The 21,530-nt window shown below is 40.5% G+C and overlaps 1 protein-coding gene across 3 annotated transcripts in view; it reads right to left on the reverse strand.

Annotated features, from left to right (window-relative positions):
- Positions 1-21,530, reverse strand: part of LRP1 (LDL receptor related protein 1) — a 263,658-nt gene that overhangs the window by 102,490 nt on the left and 139,638 nt on the right. For all 3 annotated transcript variants that reach the window (XM_078598337.1, XM_078598338.1, XM_078598336.1), the window contains exons 18-25: positions 16,567-16,683; positions 15,595-15,675; positions 12,588-12,755; positions 11,499-11,681; positions 9,934-10,134; positions 4,433-4,678; positions 3,487-3,684; positions 476-680 (exon numbers count right to left, since the gene is read on the reverse strand). In XM_078598337.1, the coding sequence (XP_078454463.1) occupies positions 476-680; positions 3,487-3,684; positions 4,433-4,678; positions 9,934-10,134; positions 11,499-11,681; positions 12,588-12,755; positions 15,595-15,675; positions 16,567-16,683 (1,399 nt within the window). The remainder of the gene's footprint in view (positions 1-475; positions 681-3,486; positions 3,685-4,432; positions 4,679-9,933; positions 10,135-11,498; positions 11,682-12,587; positions 12,756-15,594; positions 15,676-16,566; positions 16,684-21,530) is intronic.

A 21,530-nucleotide genomic window follows, 5' to 3' on the forward strand; every position in this document is an offset into this window, starting at 1 on the left:
ATAAATAATGTACAACGTTATTAGCATGAATGTCGCGATATCAAATTCAAGTATTATTATATCGCCCAGCATGTGGAGCAAAACGTCGGACATCATGATAATTGGTTTCTTACCCTTTTATCTGGCAACAAAACTGACACCTTTTTTTACAAAGTGTCATGTTTGCATTGACCACAATACCTGCAGTCGGAATGCAAAAAAAAAAATCAATTTCAAGGACCAATCAATTTCAAGGACAGTGCATACATTATCAGAGTTATGTTTTTTTTTGCATTCCGACTGCAGGTATTGTGGTCAATGCAAACATGAATCCTTGTAAAAAAAGGTGGCAGTTTTGTTGCCAGATAAAAGGGTAAAAAAACAATTATCATATTTTACTACAGGCAAATGAGGTTCCAATGGTGTCGGACATCATGGCGTGCAGCACGCAACAACAATCCAAAGACACATCGTGGGGGGGTGGGGGCGCTCTTACCCGTATCGAGGGTCAAGCGCGATGGCGCGCGGATGCTCGATGCCGCCCGCCACCAGCGTGCTGCGCATAGTGCCGTTGAGTAGCGCCACCTCGATCTGGTCCAGGTTGCTCTCAACCCAGTAGATGTTGCCGGCGATCCAGTCCACGGCGAGTCCCTCCGGCGTGGCCAGCCCGTGCTGCACCACCACCTCCACGCTCGTCAGACCTGCGGGTCGTGAGCGGTGCAACACGGGGCTTGATGTTGCGGACGAACAGACGCAAATGTGGGCCATACGATGGGGCCCTCAACTCAGGCTGAATGTTTATTTGAAGGACCTGTAAGAAATTACTTTATTTTCTTAGGCTGTTAAATATTTATTAGGCATGTAATGGAAAACCAATCCCATCCCTTATCACCATGAGACTTGATCAATCAACTGCTTAACTGATCCGAAATGATTCTTACGCTCACAATACATGCATCAGATCGTTCGTACCAGAGTGTATTACTTAATAGTCGGCTAATTTTACGTAAATGCTACCATTAGATTAATATGATGCATGAGACGGTACAAATAAGTCACCAAATATAAGGCAGACAATAGATAAATGAAGCAGTATAAAATAGACTAAAGGAATTGATTCTTAATTTGAATCATGATCCCAATTTGAGACAATTCATTGCATTGCAAGGGGGTGAACAAGTACATGTATTTTTCAGGCCTAGCATTATCGGGCTCATTAGAGGGATTATTGGAACTTACAGATAATAGTGTTTATTGGAGCTAAAATGCCCCCATCACTAGAGGTTTTAATTATTGAAATCCCCTCAAATTGTGAAAAAAAAAATCGAAGATTGTTATTGCCCAAGAGTGTTTCAGTGACATCAAAACACCACAATCTGTTATTATACCTCATCAGTGTGACTTAAACCTGATGATGGACGCTTGTGTTGCGCCCAAAACATCGTGATTTACTTTGATACCTACGTGACTTTAGCGAAAGAACCAAAGAGTATGGATTCCTGCAGTCACGAAAACTTCAAATCAAGATTGAATCCACCTATTATTATTATTGCATTTCAGCAACTGAATTTTTCACTACAGCAGTTGACTATGTTGTCAATGCATATTAATAGAGTATGTTCAAAATATGTACTTAAAACACCCTCACACGTGCATTTTAAGGCAGTGTTATCAACACGTGTGTTGTGCTTACTGCCGTTAATGCTTGTGCGCCACTGCCAACGCAGTATCACCAAATAATTTGCTTACGGTTTAAAATATAGGCATAATGTACACATTCATTTCATTTAATGAAATGCCACTGCCAATCATAAACAACCCTATTCGTTACTAACACAACCTATATCTTAGTAACACGAACACCAATGCAATTGCTATTTAACACCGAAACATTTCTGACAAATGTTCTTCGTTGGGGCTAACTGCAACTGTGACCTTTGAATTCTTTATCACATTCATTTACAGGGGAGACAACATTTACGCCAAATTGGGAAGACGCGGACAAAGAGTGGCCTCTTTGAGACTCTGTGATAGGCGCAAGGTTAACTCCGAGAGTGAATGTACACTTTCTTAATATTCCACATGCATGGCTGGGTTGAGGATTGTGTGGACCGTGACCGATTACCAGGCAACACACTGCATTCCGATGAGCAAACCCAGTCATTAGTCAATTTTATTTAGGTATTGAGTTTTAGATTCATGCATGTACTCACAGACAAGTAAAACTATTTAATTTCTTTGCTAAGGAAAAAAGATAGTTAAATTGAGGCGGGAATGAAATAAGAACTAAGCAGATACCTCGCATTGAGTGTACTATTATGTTTGCACTACTTCGTTGAATGTGAATTGTCTCTTATCCTGCCTCATGATGACAAAATGTAACTGCTTAAACTCACGAACAGACATACATGGGAACATAAACTTTTAAAACAATAATAACCTTAAGTTAATGTTATTTTAATACAAAAAAGGAAATAGTATATACGTAGACTTAAAAATACATCCAGGTGTATAATAGAGAGGGGAAACTTGAGAATAGAATATGAACAGTAAGCACATTTGCCATGATAACGTGGATATAATAATTCGACAATTATAACATAATACTAATAATAAAACATTTAATTGTAGAAATGGAAGTGCAAGCACTGGCTTTAAGTGGTTTGAACACTATGCGCAGATAGTACACGTTCTAATTTATAACTCTCAAAAAATGTACTCTATGGTTCTTTCGGTAAAGCCACGAAGAAAAAAGATTAAAACAAATTTTCACTTTATTTTTTATTATTTTTTTCTATCTACGTGACTTTACCAAAAGAACCATAGAATGTGAATTTCTGCAGTCACGAAAGTTAAGTCAAATCTTTAAAAAAATGTGGCCATTCCTCACATAGATATTAACTGTGCGGGCAATAAAAAGAAAACCTCAGTGTGATGATTCATAGAGTTCAATCAAATTTTCACGGAGTGATTTACCCAAACAGGTCACAATAAACTTTAAGATTGGGCACAGCTGCAAGCTCCTGGGCACATATCCAGTCGCAGTCTATCTCCACACGGGACTTGCAGTAGCAGCGGTCGGCAAAAAATAAGAAGCAGCCTCAGCACATTTGTATTTAATCTCCAGCTTAATCCTTTCCCGCTCGTAGACGTCTGCAAGTTGCGGGGTGGGTGCCCGTTCACCGCTGAATCTCGGAACGCGCAAGCGACTCAGCCTAAATTTTATTTAGAGAGGCATAGCGCCGTTGTTTTTAAAAGACAATTACTCACCACAGTGAACTGTAGAGACATGACCGCACTCTACGAAAGCTGGTGCCAGACTCGGCCACACGCCCCTTCCTGCGCATGGTCTTGTGGGAGCCTCGGCATTGATAAAGTTATTTTATCTTAATTTTTCTTCCGGTTCTGTTCCGGAATGGGCAAGGGGTAAGCTCATGAACTCGGTGCTCCCATGGGAGTAGCGGATGGCGCGAGCGCAGGGTGCGGACGGGCCGCGAGGGCACTAACCTCCCGTTTCGGAGAGCTTCCCGTGGTAGATCTTGTCCTCCACAACGTCGGTCCAGTAGAGGGAGCTCTGGTTGAGGTGGAAGTCGATGGCGATGGTGTTGCGGAGACCCGGCACCAGGACGTTGTAGTCGCCCTTGTGCAGGTCGATGCGCCGGATCTCGTGGCGGTTGGAGAAGATTATGAAAGGGACGAAAGGGTCTGCGGGCGGCCGTGCCACACGGATGGGATTCAGAAGTGGCACGCGAGCGGCAGAAGATGAAAGCGACGGCACGCGACGGCAAATCGGAAAAAAGAAGGCGCATCGAATGTTGATATTTAATTTGAGGAGATGAAAGTGGACCATATTATGTATTAAAAAAAGAATACCAAAGAATTGCAATTTTAGCAAATAATATGCAAACAAAATTGCGAGGCAGTGAAATAGTCTTCCCAAGTTGCCTGTCTGTGCATACTCCCTTCACATTCACTATTTAATGGTTGATTAAAGTTTCAGATGCCAGCTCTTTGAAATACAGGGAGCTTGCAACCTTCAAAGTGATGGTCTTGCTATAACTCAGCCTATCAAAATTCATAGCATAATCTCTTAGCAATGTCATTTGCTTGGAATAAAAGGCAAAGTGTGATGACATGAAAACAAATAGAACGCACATACATTTTTTGAGAACAGACAAGAAAGCCGGGTTACTGTTTCATTTAAATATTTGTCTCAAACTCTAAAGTGTCTCAATCAGTTCAGCACTAAAATAGCCATTTGTGCGCTTCGCACAACCAGCATAAAAATATATTTGACGGATACTAGCCGCTTAATTTTTGAAAGGCAAAAGCACAGAAGCTGATAAGCGGCTCATTGCAATGACACCGAAAATCATGGCTCATGCCACCAGACGCAACGAGGCATTTTTATCACTTTTCCCACTGCTCCCGCTCAAGTTATCATCTCGCTCACCAAGGCTCTGGCAATTCTCCCCGTCAGGCATCAGCATCCAGCCGTCATAGCAGCCGCACTTGACGATGCTCTTCTCCTGTTCGCAGCGCTGGCTGCAGCGGAGGTGACGGGCGCAGTAGTCCATGAAGTCGCAGCTTTTCTTGTCCTTCCCCAGCTGCATGCCACTCGGGCACGAGCACACCACCCCTTCACCCGGCGCCACGGTGCAGTTGTGCGTGCAGCCCCCATTGTTCACCTGACACTGGTCTGTAGGGAAAACAAGGGAGGGCCCGCCGTCAAAAAAGTGAGAGCTTCTCCACGTTCTCTCCGAGTGAGGATGGCACGGGTTTTTTTTTGTGTCATCTCCATATTTTGAGGTGAGAATTCTGCATTCCTCTGGCATTAGGGGGAAAAAAACAGCATGTGTTGTTATTCTCTGTATAGTACAATGTTGCTTTATCCAAACGGACCAATGAACCGCCCCCACACCCAGTGGAGTATTTGTGCATGCTGTAATGGGGATTTTTATACAAATGTTCATGAATCCGACCATTTCACATGCAGCAATGAATTCTCAATCTTGCCAAAAAGTCATGTGTTTCAAAAGTACCGTTATGCATGTTCCCAAGTTTGCGGTTTAATGTTGTCCACTCACCCTATACTGTATGTGCATGGAGGAAGCATCACTTTCTATAGATGTTCACATATAACCGTCTCCTCAGTCACCATGGAGTCACATATGTGTGACGTACTGCACCGTAAACCAAGAATCAAGATCAGTTATTTTACAGTCTGCTGTAAGATGCAGAGACATCCCAGAAGCTTCATTGTATCCAGAGAAAAAGTTGAAAATTGAAAGCAAATGTGCAAAGCATATAACACTGCATGAAGGATAAAAATTGCATAAAAGTTTTTGAAAAAACCCAAGGAACTGATTACCATGACATACAATGTAGTAAAATGCCATAATAATTGCTTTTTTTGTTAAGTAATAACTTGATTTAAAGCTTTAGTGACTGCAGGGATTCATATTCTTGGTTCTTTCGGTAAAGTCACACCTGATGATGATCGCTTGTGTTGCAGTCGAAACGTCATGAGAATTTTTATTGTTTAATATTTTTTATTATTGTATTATTTCCCTACTACGTGACTTTACCAAAAGAACCAAGAATATATAAGTAATCACTTATTTATAGAAATTTTGACAAAGGGAAACAACACTGTATGCATAGCAAATATAAATCTACATTACCCATTGGCAGATTAACTAGGCTGGCGAAAAATAAATAAAATATCTTAAGAGAGCACTCAATTAATTATTCGCCACTCCTCACTTGTTTAGGGTCAGTGACTCGGTGCCCACATGACATAAACATGTCAAGTTATCGTTAATAAAAACAGACCGCACATCTTCGCCTTTATTCTACTGAGTTGAGGAAGAAATGTATGTTTTTTTAATACTAAATTGCATATGTTTGGCATTTGCCATGTTTTTGTTTCATCTGGACCACCCCCCCCCCCCCCCATTTTCATGGATGACAGAGAATTGACTGTGCAAATGTGAGCTAAATATAATTTCGGCGTTCAACACGCAAAGTGCACGGACGTCAGAATAATGTTGGCTTTTCAGTGAGAATGTCTGCGGCTGAAAAGGCAATTGTTTTCTTAGTTTGTTGAGCAGCATGCATACTGTGCCAATGAAAATTCTACCAAAATCCTGCCATGTATAAATCTCATAAATATATAAACCAGCTGAGAATGTTCTTCCATATATCGATTGTTTAAAAAAGAAAATCACTAATTTCAGATATAAAATTACATTGTGCAATATAACAAAACGAATTGAAACAAAGTGACTCGTGTTTTGAAAACAGTGCTACGGCAGATTTAAAGCTTGGGTGGTCTCGAGGTCCAGGCTGCTTGATATCAAAAATAAGATTTTAACAAGAAGTGTGTAGCAATCTCCCCAGGGAAAACACTGAAAAAATACAGCAACATATTAAAATGAATTCTCAAAGGACATTCCGTCTGCTCGCCTGTGTATGCAAGAGCTCATCATGGTTTTCACAAGCAGGCCATTTGCTGCCCATTTTCTGCAATTATTGTGGCCAAGTGTGCCCACAAATTCTCGTACAATTGCGCAAAATTCCTCACCAGAGGGTTCAACAAAATGTTGGTCCAAGCAAGTCTCTTACAGCCATATTGTTTTTACCATCAGGGCACAACCAACAACGATTTATTTTAAAGCACAATTATGCAAGAATTTCCATGACTAACTAATATCAACATCAACTGCTTATTTATCCGAGCATGCTATACTGTTGGTGCAACAGGAGGCAAGGCTGTTGGTATGTAGATTAGTGTTCATTAAATAGTAACAGAGCTGACCTTTAAAAGCTAAAATGGCTGTAAATAAGACAAGTAATTGGCTTATTGCTGGCTTAGGACTTATGAAAAACTCCAGTGTTAATTAGATAATGGTTTCACCAGGGGGCATGCCAAAATATTAATAATAACTCATTAGTTGAAAGTTTGCCGTTAATTCGGTGGCATTAATTCCATAGCGCAGCTTAAGGACTTTGAACTACATATTATTTACATTCAAGATTAAAAAAAAAATTGCGTGATCAAACACCGTCATGATACATATGTATTGAATAACCTGGAACAAACATTACTTTGGAATCTTAGCTAATCATAAAACGGAAAAGCATATTTGGAGTTAACCCTGCTCATACATAAAATATGTGCAAAGATAGAGCTAGTAAAATCTTACAACTCATTTTTATAACCTTTGAACTGCAAAAGACAATATAAATGTTAACCTCATCAAGTTTGGAGCAGTGGCACAGTGCTTAGCACACTGCGTTCTGAGTAGCGCAATCCAAGTTTGATTCCTGGCCATGGCCAACGTGTACCTTCAACCCATCGCGACCAGTGTGGTCGATGACCCGACACAACTTGAGGCCATCAATCAGCCATGGGTTACACAAACGGCTGTAGGCATTTTTTTTTTACATCTCAAACAAATAACAAATATAATAAACTTGCTAGCACGGCTCTGGCCTCTCTATTTATTCGTTATAAAGTAGGGCATTGTTCAAAGGTTGTCTACGATATACTTTTTTTTATTGTAAGGCAGTATTTTTGACAAATTTTGGGGGTTTTGTTTTGCTATAACGATTTAGCCATGAGTGAGATACATTAATTATGCAGACGCTGTCAACATACTATTCAATTTATTATTATTAACAATCTTATTTAGGAATCACCAACACTGTTTGCATGACATTACATTAATATTAGCATTCTACCAGCATGTCCATATACATCATAGCGTAAAGTTGTGTGCCTTGCATTTCTAAAAAAGTTTAACGATGTTGAAGTGTGAAGGGCAATGCCTTGACACTGCATTTACATCCAATGTGCCAATGCAATCAGACTTTAGAGGTAAAAATCTCATATCAGCATGACACAGATAGTTCACCAAGGGTGACTGCCAATCATGCACCAAGCCTGCATCAGAATACTGGCAGGTGTATGTTGGATAATGCTTGGAATAAAATATGGCAATTGCATATGATTATTTCATTATCTAGAGTTAATAATGTTGTGTTACAAATGAAGTCATTCTAGATTTGAAGTTTTCGTGACTGCAGGGATCCATACTCTTTGGTTCTTTTGGTAAAGTCACGTACTTCTTGGTTTTTTCGGTAAAGTCACGTAGAAGGGAAGTAATAAAATAATAAAAATAAAAATAATAAAATAATTCTCACGACGTTTCGGCTACAACGCAAGACGGCTGCTTGCGTTGTAGCCGAAACGTCGTGAGAATTATTTTATTATGTTTTATTTTTATTATTTTATTACTTCCCTTCTACGTGACTTTACCGAAAAAACCAAGAAGATGAATCCCTGCAGTCACGAAAGCTTTAAATCGAAATTTAAAATCACGTAGGTATAAAATAAAATAAATAAAATCACGATGTTTCGGGCGCAACATGAGCGTCCGTCATCAGGTGGGACAACCACAGCAAGACACAACTGCTGAAGTGGGCAAAAGGGGCTACTGTAACAGGAGGCTATAGAGGTGAGAGAGGGGGGAGGGAGCAAGGGGGGAGAGATAGAGAGGGGGGGTGTGGGGTAGGGGAGTGCTGAAGTGAGCGGGGCTGGGAGTGGGAAGCTGAAGAAACTGGAGATGCGGAAAAATGAAGGCAACACCATAAAGCAGTTAAGGTTTTACCTGGTTAATAACATCCTTCCAATGAGTGCTCAATGTGTATCCATCTTCTCAGTTGAAGTTATGTCTAAGTTTAAATATCTGGATGGCTTCATGAACAAACCTTTGATAGTAGCAAACCTTCGGGCTACTATATAGCCTCCTGTTACAGCAGACCTTTTGCCCACTTCAGCAGTTGTTTCTTGCTGTGGTTGTCCCACCTGATGACGGACGCTTGTGTTGCGCTCAAAACGTCGTGATTTAATTTATTTTATACCTACGTGACTTTACCGAAAGAACCAAAGAATAAATGAAGTCTTATTTTCGATTAATTGTTGTCAACTAAGAACTTGCATTTCTTTTATAATCTACAATGAATATTCCTTAACAGACTGTTGTTATATGCTGGACAAACTATTCTGTAATTTGGAACGAAATAATTGTCATGCTGTTTCGAGATTTACATTTTTGTGTTTTTGTCTATTCCATTTCAATACTGAATGCATGCTGAGACCTTAACCCAGCCATCCAACAGCCAAGATAACCGAGCTAGGTGGCGAGCCATCCCCTATGCTAAATAACACAGTAATGTCAGAATTATTCCTCAAACTGCAATCTGATTTCTTATACTACCTGTATAAGAAATGAGCTATTGGTCATAGATATCTATATTTCAAACACCAGCCGCTTTCTAACAATGATTGACACCTTTGTATCAACAATGTTCACACTTTGTTCCTTTCCATACATAACCAACCTTGAAATCTTCTCTGTCTCATGTATTCTGATGCATTTTAATTCCATGGAATCTGTATGTATACAGTGCTTTTCATCTCATAACGACATTAGCTATTCTCCTTAAATTATTAAAGCTATGTTTCTGACTAAATGCTCATTTATATGATCCTGGATTAACAAACAAAAATAGATGCAAGTTTAGCAACTGCATCAATAACAAATATATACAATAACCAGAAATTGTGTTTTTTCTGTGGCCACTGCATGACAGGATGTGATGATCTACTTTGCTGTGTGAATGTTGCAATGCAATTTCTTTTCCTGTTGACAGGATGTGAGAAGATGAACTGTGATACAATTTGTGGCAACAGAAATAATACGTGAAAATAACACAAATCCATCAATCAACATTAAGTACAGCCGAGCTAAATATTTTTTTTTATCATGATGATCTTTAACCTGGCCGTACATATGACTGCACAAGACCTATTTTGAATGGGTGACCTTAGCTTTGCCCGAGGGCAAGCACTGCCCCCGTGCCTCCCGCCGTCAAGCTAACACGTACCGCACAGCATGCCTTCGTCAGAGCCGTCAGGGCAGTCGCTGTGACCATCGCACAGCTTCTTGGGTGGTAGACAGATGCTGGAATCGTTGGCGCAGGAATGGGAGGGTGGCTTGCACAGCATGGTTTCGCAGCCCTCCTCGTCAGAGTTGTCCTCGCAGTCATTGTCACCATCGCAGAACCACGTCTTGCTGATGCAACGGCCTGCGGAGACAAAAACTTGCTTAAACCTTCGATTTAAAGCTTTCGCGACTGCAGGGATTCATCTTCTTGGTTTTTTCGGTAAAGTCACGTAGAATGGAAATAATAAAATAATAAAAATAAAACATCATTAAATAATTCTCACGACGTTTCGGTCACAACGCAAGCAGCCGTCCTCATTCTACGTGACTTTACCGAAAGAACCAAGAAGTTGCTTAACCCTTTCACCGTTCTGAGACGTCTGCATGTTGCAGGGTGGGAGTCCTGTTCACCGCTGAAGCTCGGAACGCGCAAGCGGTCAGCGTCAATTTTTATTTAGCGAGGCGTAGCGCCGTTGTTTTTAAAGACATTGTACTCACCGCAGAGAACTCGAGCGACACGACCACACTCTGATATCTGGTGCCACACGCCCTCCTATATGGCCTTGTGGGAGACTTGGTACTGATAACTTTTTTTCTTCCGATTCTGTTCCGATGATGTACGTGTACGTCATCAGAATGAGAAAGGGTTCATTGCGTTGTAAATAATATTGCAGGCTGTCAAGACCAACCGATGCCTCTATTATCAGAGACCAAGATTGCTTTTGGTTTCCATGGGCGATGCATTTTGAGAAGTTTCTTAATTCCTGGTCTACCTCTTTTGAGGTCCTGCACGAGTGCATGCAATGCATACTTGCAAAGCACTGCATATTAAAATGACAGCCCTTTTCACTCGTAACAGATATGCATGGGATTAATCTAAGCTTAGCTTGCCATTCCTCTTTGCTTGCGTGCCAACAGCATTGGACTGAAATGTAGTGCTCTAGACGATGATCTAGTGGATTTACATGCATCACTAGACAAACACCTGCATTCTACATACATATCTTACCTAATGTAATTATTGAAAGATTTACATTATTTATATATACAAAATTTCAGCATGTCAGCAGTATACACATTGATCTGTGAGGTTTTAGTCAATGCAATGGGTAAGAATAAAATTGGTGAGAAAATCTGATTCATGACCTATGCACCTTGTACTAATATGTATTTTAAAAAATCAAAACAATATTGTAATAATGTTCGCATTAATAAATCATTTTTGAAGATACATTCTTCGAAAAGAGAGGCATAACTCAGAATATGTAAATTGGCAATCATAAATTCCACAAGACAATGAATTAATTCAGTTGGGCATCTTTATCTTGAGAAAAAAACGACTTCTCGCAAATGAACAGTCGCCCGCTCAAACGTTACTTTACGGAAAACATGTGCAAGGGGACATACTGAAAGGTTGACTTCAAATACACGAATAAAATCTGATGAGAGACAGCATGACAAGGATGAGACGAGTCACATGCAGACATCCCCCGCTGCACCACCCACCCGTATCCCGACAGGAGAACTGCAACGTGGGGTCACAGGTGCGCACTACGCCATCGCACTCCTTCTCGTCGCTCGTGTCGATACAGTCGGTGTCACCATCGCAGCGCCAGCGAAGTGGAATGCACTGCCCGTCCGCTTTGCACTGGAACTCGTCCCCGTGGCAACCACCCGGTGGTCGGGTCGCTGAAACAGGTTGCAGAGAGACAAAACCGTGGTGACGCGGTAGGGATAAACGGGGCGCCAGCATTCTTCGGGCGCCTACAAGGGCCGGCACTACGCACTGGTGATGGGGGCGACTGCCCAAGGCATTTGGGCAGAGCCTGAAATAACTTCAAAATCTTGCCCCATTTGTGAAATGTCAACAGGGGCATCGCCTCGGCTCCGCCGTCTAGGACAGAGCGCTCACCCCCCAGCGAACAGTTCCATTGCCTGCTGTGCGAGTTACGTAATGCAAGAAAATGATTGTTTCGCGGCCCCGTACCGAAATTGTGCTGGCCCTTACCCCATGCCTATGCGATGCACAGGCAGGGGCATTATTCTGATTTGGTTAAAGGAGACGTAAAGCGAAATTGAATGAAAGTGTCATACGGAGTTAGAGAGAGATTAATGTGGCAAACGCAACGCAACTTTTTCACGGAAAAAACACATGTTGCCTAAACTTCTATTGTAGTATTCAAGCGCTCCAAGGGTAAATGTCCTTTAGAAGAATATAGCTTCCTCTTGCCATCACAACATTTTGAGATTTCAGAACGATGTTGTGGATTCTCAGAAGCTATATTATGCGATTCAAATTAATGAGAACACATGTAAGGAACTATTACATATATTATTAACCACAAAGTAATTTTATCACCATAAATGTCACAGATCACATTAAAAAAGATCTTAAGGACGTTTCCATTCGTAACAATGGACTTGGACAAGCCAGTCCTATATCGAACGGTGCCAATAAGCCACTTTTACAAAAAAAAAAGTGAAAACACGAGGTTAAATAACGAATGACCAATCCAAGCACGAGCATCACATTACAGCACGGTGACCTGCGATGGAACGGCGGCCCTCGAGAGCCCTTGGCGCATTGTGCTTTACCGAGCTTGGTGCAGTTGGGGTTGGTTTCATCGCTGAAGTCGCCACAGTCATTGTCCCCGTCGCAGGTCCAGTGGCTGGGGATGCAACGCCCGCTGTTGCACTTGAACTGGGAAATCGAGCACGAGTGGTTGCAGCCAATCTCATCGCTCGCGTCCGCGCAGTCGTTGTCTGAGGGGTGCACGAGGGGCCGACAAGAGGGGGTGGACAAGGGGGACGTGAGAGCGAGAAGGGGGCGAAGGAGCGAGCGAGCGAAGGAGAAAGACACAGGGGAAACATAAGAAATAGCGGGAAAGATGCAGAGAGGAAGGACGTTCGAAATGCGGAAAGGTGATTGGTTAGCAGTGCGCAATGAACAGTGGGTAGAAAATAATACGAGGAGTTGTAAATATGAACAGAGATGGAGAGGATGGACATATTTAAGATGTTTTTGTAAGTCGGTGTGATAGTCGATGGTAGAAAGTGGGTGTGAATAGCCACGAGGAATGGGAGGAGATGACAGAGAAGACGTGTGGAGTTGAGGAAAAGCAGGGGGAAATGTGAATGCAAGAATCGGACGTAGAAAGAGACGCTGAATGCACAAGGAGAAGATGGCGAATCGTCAAGCTGTGAAAATGATTGACTGAGCGCAGTGCTCAGCTGGTCTTTTGGAATTGCACGGAATAATTAATATGCATCATGGGGGGGGGGGGGGGAAACTGAATTATAACACACATTAGTACCATTAATTTGTTCACGTAAAATGCTTCTGACATACATTTGAATTATTAATTTATATTATTAAGAGGAATAGCATAGATCACACTGTGTACCATGGCATCATCGACATAGTCATTTGTGGCATGAATTCCGAACACAGCATTAGTTGTAAGCCCAGACATTATATTCAAGGTAATTAAGAAATAGCTGCCGTTAGCAAAAAAATAAGTCTTTGCTTATGAAAATTAAGTAGGCTACGAAAAACCCATAGAAAATTACATTGATTAAAAATAGAATGGCTCTTTATTAAAGAATAAGAACCATTCAATATCGGTAGGGAAAGTGATTGAGGTTTGTTAATCTGTTAACGCAGTGCACTGCAGAGAACGTGGAAGGTGTGGCTCCTAATTTAACAGCGGCTGACAGAAAATGCCATGCACGGTGATCTATGGACTACCGTAGAACATTGAACAGTGCTTTTCATCTGAGCCATCACCACAATCGTCATCTGCAAGACAGAAAACAACGAGGCTGGACGGGAAAAAAAGACACATAAATGACCCAAATAAATAAAAATTACAGAGTGTGAAATAGACAATGGCGAGATGGAATGGAGGATCATGAGTGGTTCATCACTGAAAATATACAAGCTTGGGGTGAACACATTTTTCATTTATTCGGATATGAAGATAAGAAATTTATTTATTTAGATATATGATAATGCAGTGTGTGCCTGCTGTGAAAATGGTGGTGGATATTATTTATGGTGTTATTAATATTCTATAACTCTTAGGCTTTTGTGATTGGTTCAATATACCATGTGATCGATGTTTTTTAAATATATATTTACCTATACAAGTAACATATGCATAATTCTTACACATAGCAGTTTTAAATATCTAATTTTGGAAACAAGTGCAAGTTGCACAATGGACAATGAGAATATAGTTAAATCTTGACTTTCAAGCTTTCATGACTGCAGCAATTCATATTCTTTGGGTCTTGCGGTAAAGTCACGTAAAGTCACGTAGATAGGTTCTTTGAATCTATCTACGTGACTTTACCGAAAGACCCAAAGAATATGAGAATATAGTTATGGAGACTGTAATGCCCCTTAAGACTTCCTACTGAAACAAATCCTTAAAACTTTAAGCCAGCACAACCCCGCTGAGACAGACTGAGCTTCCTCCAGCGCGTATAACACAAGAACAGGATACAGTGTTGATATTGCAACTGATTTAAAACAGGAGGATTCTTTGGTACAAAGTGTATTGTTGTGGAAAATTGAACTCAAAAGTGTAACCCAACACAACTAAAACAGCTGGTTTGTTACTCTTACCCTAACTCCAACCCTTCAATACTAACAATACATGGGCATACATAAATATACAAAATCATTTCGAAATGAAAAATTTATGTCTCCATGCTCAAATATCCATTTATGAAATTGCCCTAAGCCAGCAGTAGAAATTACACATTTACCGTGATGGGGACCAGTATCTCCATGGGATATATAAATTAAATTACTAAATACAGACACAAAGGTAATGTTTACACATTTGATGGATTTCTGCGACCGCAATCAAAACCAATGGTTCAAGCAGAGGGAAACTGCTGTGACGATATTTTAAATGGCATTTTCTTTATCACTTTTAAAGCGTACAGACAAACACACACACACGACCCCAAGCTACCCAGTCAAAGCTTTTAAAGGTAATAGGAGATGAAGCCAAGATGAGAGAGGATGAGACATATAGATGAGACAGCAGATGGACCCCACAGCAGGGTATGAAATGAAAAGCATTGGCAAATTCACACAGACACTAGAGAACACGTGTGTCCCCAGTGGAAGCCTAATCCTCATTCATGTATGCTGGCATTAAACCCTGATTACATGGTGTTTTTGGACCAGTAACTATTCTATAATTCTCACAATGTGCAAACAATGCCAGCTGTTGAAGCGTATTTCCTTTCGAAGACTCACAAGTCGAATTGCCTTAGCTTGATAATAATACTAGATTTTAAAATGTTTTATGAATGTATTTTACATATAGTAAAAAAAAAACTGTCTGAATAAGAATGTGGGCATTCACCCGCTCATCTTAGGAATTTCATTCCTGAACAACGATGTAAGAAACTGGCGCAATTTTTTTTTATGAGATTTGCACAATGTGTTGCACGTCATTTTCGAACGACAAAGGATGAGGGGGGGGAGCAAAGATTTGACGTAGCTATTTTGGCCATTATAAAATCAACTTCAGTTCCACCAGGCATGCTGCGCAACAAGCAATGTGTCACGGCTCGAAATTACCTGCGTCGCAGCGCCAGTTCATGTTGATGCAGCGGCCGTTGTTGCAAGCAAACTGCGTGAGCGGGAAGCACGTGGGGTATGCTGGAAAGGGGCAAAAGAAATATCCATTGAGATGCGGACACACCAGCAGAGGCATACAAATGTGAAAATAAATAAAGTTCACTTTCAATAAGTGTGTAATACTACACGTTCCTCTGTGGGGTGCCCTTGCCAAGGAATGACTTCTTGAATAACAGTTGTCTTTTTTAATAATGTCTTTCCGTATACTGCTAACAAATCAAAAACTTAAAGTAAAACAATTCTTCTTTTTTTACATAAAAATACATATACTTCTCAGATCTGCTCGTAAACTGTGATTTTATGGAGGAACTTTTCTTTCACTTTGTGTCGGGCACGCAAACAATCCCAAAACTAAAATAGGTCTCAATGTGATGTGTAACATTCCACTCAATTGCACAAATCAAGTTTTAAACAAGCACAATTACGGCCTTATATAATAAAATACTTTTCTGTAGGTCTCCATTGGTTAAAATGTGACTTGTCTATAGTCACCAATTATACTCCAAAATAAGTAGACTAGGCAGTCAGGGCAACAGCACTGTAACACGCGATAACCTTGCACAAATGTGATCCTGTCAACTGCATTTAAATATGGAGTTCAAACGGTGAAACGACAGCTAATTGACAGTGGCTCATGGTTGCTATTATTGTGGTATGCATGGTCGTAGGCCCCTTGCTGGGTTAAGAGGACTCCTCTTTTCCATTAAACACCGCTTGTGCTCACTTTCAGTGGCCCCATTTCACAACCTCAAGTCTTCTTATAGTCTTGACCACCCCCCTCCCCAAAATTCCATCTTGACACGGAGACCAGACTCATTCGAGCGGCATTTTTTAACCAATCCTCCTGTGACACGGTTCTCTCAACCACCCCCATGCCGTGCACGATTGTGCCGTTTTACACCGACTACTCACCACAGGAAGGGGGCTCGTCCGAGCGGTCCCCACAGTCATCGTCCAGGTCACACTTCCAGGACATAGGGATGCAGTGACCACTGGCACAGGAGAACTGGTTTGGAGGGCATGTCCGAGCTGCCACCACGACATATGCAGGAGAGGATCACATAAGGGTAATAATAAACAGGAGTACCAATCGCATTCTTCCTATGAATGCACGTGTACCGATTGTAAGGATTATTTTCCTATGAATTGTGACAACTCCTTTGTAGATACAGCTCGGTGTGTGTGTGTGTACACATGCCAACGTGTGTAGACAAATGCAGAGTAGTGTAGCGGTTAGCGTGCTGTGCTGTGAACTGGTTCTGGGCCTCTTCTAGGTCGACTCAGCCTCAAATGAGTAGGTAGTGTGGTGTGTTAACATTGCCACTCGGGAGACGGGGCCGCCAGAAATGGAGTTGGGCACCCAACGGCGCTACTCCTCGCCTTTGTGTGCTATGCCGGCCTTCATAGGTGCTCACTAACAGCACTTGCCCCGAAAATATGTTGAGTCTATATTGGAGATCTGTGTCTGTCTTTATACACAAGGCCACTGTATATATGCATGCAATGCATATTTATTATTTAAATATGGATGGGAAAAGGTGAAAGGTTATCAGAAAACGCTGCTGAATTGTACTTTTTACAATGGAATAATTGAGTTCTTTGTGACATCGTTTTTTGCTATACACATTGAATGTGAATTGCCCTCAACATGACATCTAGTTTATATATCAGTTTAGGGCAAACGGCAGCTGTACGCTTGTGCGCAATGACAAAGACTATGAAACATAATTGTGTTTACAAATCACAACATATAAACTGTGCTGACCTCCACAATCAGGTTTACTAGCCTGCAATAAAACTAACTGGAATGTGGTTTTCAAAATGTCATACTTCCTGTTTTCTAAGGTAAAAAAGAGGTCAATAGCTGGGATGAATGTGTTGACATGAAATTAGGATTGAGAAATAACACATTTTGCAATCACATTCTAATAGTTTGGAAGAGTAGGATGTGAACCAACAATACAATTTCGATTCATATTTATGATTTCTATACTGTACATATATGCACTACCAAGCACACAATATAATACACAGATGTGTACACCCACATATTCCCAAGTCAAGCACATTTCTATCACAGTAAATCTTTGTGCGGTGCAAAAGGAACAATCAATGCAAATGATGTTAGCAGAACAGCTGTTATTGTTTAATCCAATAAGCATACTTTCCAGTCGATTTGATTTGTGTTGAAAAATGCTTATGGCCAGCAGTAGAACAAATTGGAAAAAATAGAATGTTCTGCAGCAGCACAGGCATGATCCTATAATTATATAAACAACATGAATGCAGGTAGAAGAGCCAACACTTTCTCCCAGCCCCAAACCTCGTATACAAAAGCAGCAATGCTTTCTGGCTGCCTGTCTGAAGAGCACTTTTACAAGGCTGTGGTCTGTGGAATTATTTATGTGAATAGCACCCACTGAAACTGAGGATTGCCAGAATTCAAGTATGTCCGAGGAAATCAAAGACAAAATAATTACTGCTGCAAAATGTATTCATTGGTCTCAATACAATATCATCACATCGAAAAGGTTGGAGTTTGGCAATGCGCAGTCCCGAAGACGATGGATATTGTGAAATGGGCTTTGAAAAACAAGAGCCTTGAAGTCACCGCTCAAGCATTTTTTTTTTTGCCGAAAAAAAGAGGCATCTGCAGAATACAAACCACCATTGCAAGCAATAAAAAAACGTATAAATATTCCATAGGAAGGCATTGCCTACTTGTGCATATATCGCAGCTCTGGCCCCAAGTCATATGTTTTTGGTGTTAGCTTGTGGAATGCAAGTCTGTCTGCACAGCTGCGTAAATAAATACACAATAAAGGTGTCAGCTTTTAATGTTGGCAATTAAGCTACAGGCATATGGCTAAGGATGAAATTCTCCTGGATTCCTGGTAGGCACCCCCTACAGATTTTTTTTAATTAACTGTAGCCCATTTTAGTCCAAGATGCATGTTGTTAGCACTCCCTCTCTCAATGCCAGTCACTCGCATATACCACGCTGGATACATGGATTTGCTTCCTACATACGAGCAGACACTTCTATTTTAACTTGGTTCTCATTAAAAACCAACTTGATTCATGAATAGTGGCCTAATCTCATTAAGTAAGGCTTCCGTTAAAACAAGATTTTTTTTGTGCAGAAAAGTATAGATTTATTCTGCCATTAGATTCTAATTAAAGGTAAAAATGTATCCAATTTGACAAGAGTTCCACAAAATTAAAGGGAATACAAAGGAGTGAACAGGCTTAGTTGAAGTTAAAAAGAGTTTTTAATGAGAAATCGTAAAACTAATACTGAGTATAGGATCATTTTACTGCCAGGGCTTATTATGATAAGGAGGATTTGTGGCTTTTGTGGCTACTGCGACTGAAGCCACAAAAATGCAATAAAATGTCTCATCAACTAGCAATGCAAAATTACATAAAAGTAGATTTAATATACCAAACAACATGTGGACAATACATATTTCATTCATATGCAATAATGAATTTCACAATTAAACATAAATTACCCACTTTGCTTAAAAGGTCGAGGGATCAGAGGATGTGACTGGTACATTATGATATCTGAGCAAAAAGAAACTAGATAAAAATATGTACTATCGTTTTAAAGCTCAAGAACAAGAGATGAAATGGACATTGAAACAGGCTTAGCCTACAAGATAGAGAGGAGTGTAAGCGAAGATATTGGACTTGCAAGTTACTTGAAAGTGAAGTGCTTCTAATAGAACTAAGGAAATTGAACACAGAAAATTATCACAGAACCGTGAATAAAATGACAACTAATTATTGTCACGGACAGTATACTGAAAGTAGGTGGGAAAAAAAGTGTAAACAAAAAAAACAGCGGTTAGTGATCCGGAACAAAGCAAAACAAAAGTTGTTAAAGAAGATTAGAGGTGAAAATGTAAGCAAATGTAAAATAAAGCTGTAGGCGAAATTCGACTATTATATTTGGGGGGCAGGGGTTCACTTTGTCCCTCACATTAGGACTCGTGGGTGCATACACATTTATTTATTTAGAATCTTTATTGTAAACTACTAAAAACAAAATCATAAATGTATCCAGTTTTGGCAGGGCATTGCCCCCCATTCCATACCTCCACCCCGGAAAACTCCACCCATGAATAAAACGAAAAATACACATAACTGTACAATCATTAGGAAATACAGGGATTCCTCTACTTATAAAAGAGTTGGGTTCCAGAGGTCTGTGTCCAGAAGTCAATTTGTTCGTAAGTCCAACTCTACCCCTGTCAAGTCCTACCATGTTGTATGGCATGTACACCAAACACGGGGAATGGCTTTAAAAGTTGTATAATCTCCTGTAGATGTAGAGGCCACTGGTTCATCACGTTCTGCAGATGCAGATGCCACCACCGCCATTCTATTACGCGGCGGTTGAACTTACGACTCTCGGTCCGAACAGGCAACTGGACGTATGGACAGGTTTGTTTGTATCTCTGAAAGTTCGTAAGTCAAATGTTCGTAAGTAGAGGAATCCCTGCACCTATATAAGACCAAAGCCTCGTAATATTACGGTCAATCTGTAATGTTCACCTATCTAACAATGGCTTCACTGAAACTGGTCACTTCTCAGAGAAAACACACTGCACCCCGCACCATAAACATACCCAAACGGTATATTCTACTCTCGTTAAACTATCACAAAAAATAGACTTCCCGTTTAAACAATGAACCAATAAATAAAAGTGTATGGGTCAGGCCCAAAGCATCAACCTGGCAATGGGTGAGAATGTCTGAAAAATAGCAACAATTTGGAAAACAATATTTTAAAATTTATTTTAGAGATCTGGAATATTTTTGTATTAAGTCGAGCCCTCACCCTCATCTGTGTAAAAAAAAGTGATTTCTTTCTCATATGAGCTTTGAGTCAGCGATGGAAATTTACATTCCTTTGGCGAAGATGAGTCTATCCATTGGACAACCACTGCTGACTTCCCCACCAAACAGCACCATCGTCCGTGTAATACACCACAATTACATTGTCTGAGGTGAAAACAAGCATTCATCAGTTTACAAAAGGGTTGCATTCTTAAAAAAACATGCACAAGACAAAATTTTGTAAATCGGAAAGGCTTTTCCCGTAAAAATGTATAATAAAAATGAGGTATGTGTTTCAGACGGGCATTCCAACGTTACTCCTAACCTAAAAATATACACCGATATCACTTCTCACAAATAATGATAAAGTTTGAGGCAAACATGGTTGAGACCTCACAAAATACGGCTTCATAATGAGATACTGGGGTTAAACACTTCCTAAGAACTCAAATCATTGATGATGCTTTCATATCGTCTAAACAAACTAAGCACGTGCATCCAGCTACACTATATTGTATTTCTTGTAGGATTTTCTACACACTTATTAATATTACCTACCCATATACTTTTCAACCATCCATTTTTTGAGCTTGGATACGAGTACACTTGAGGCTAAAAGTACACTTGAGGCTAAAAAGCACCAGTGGACTGGAAATGGATCCCAGAATAACTGTCCTGTTAAACTTGCTTTGAAATTATGTCATAATTCATTAATTTCAACTGTGAATCCTCAAGAGACATTCGGTACTGTGGCCGTGGTCTAGGAATCACTCGACAATACCGAAGTGAATTGTGGGGGGGGGTTATGCTCAGGGTTAAGGTTGCTGTCTCATAAAGAAAGACAATCTACGATGAGTGAGGATTTACTTGAAGGCCACTGTGCTACAAAGTAATGAAACACCAAGAGGCACTGTCATGTTGCAAGGTTGCAGTTTATTTTCTTCATGGAGTCTGGGTAAAAAACAATTATACAGGGACCTGCCACGTTGTTTGATTGCCAAAAAAGGCACCCTATGAGCCTTAGATTA

The sequence above is a fragment of the Lampetra planeri genome, chromosome 10, assembly GCF_965212315.1.
Source record: "Lampetra planeri chromosome 10, kcLamPlan1.2.h2, whole genome shotgun sequence".
NCBI classification, from domain to species: Eukaryota; Metazoa; Chordata; class Hyperoartia; order Petromyzontiformes; family Petromyzontidae; genus Lampetra; species Lampetra planeri.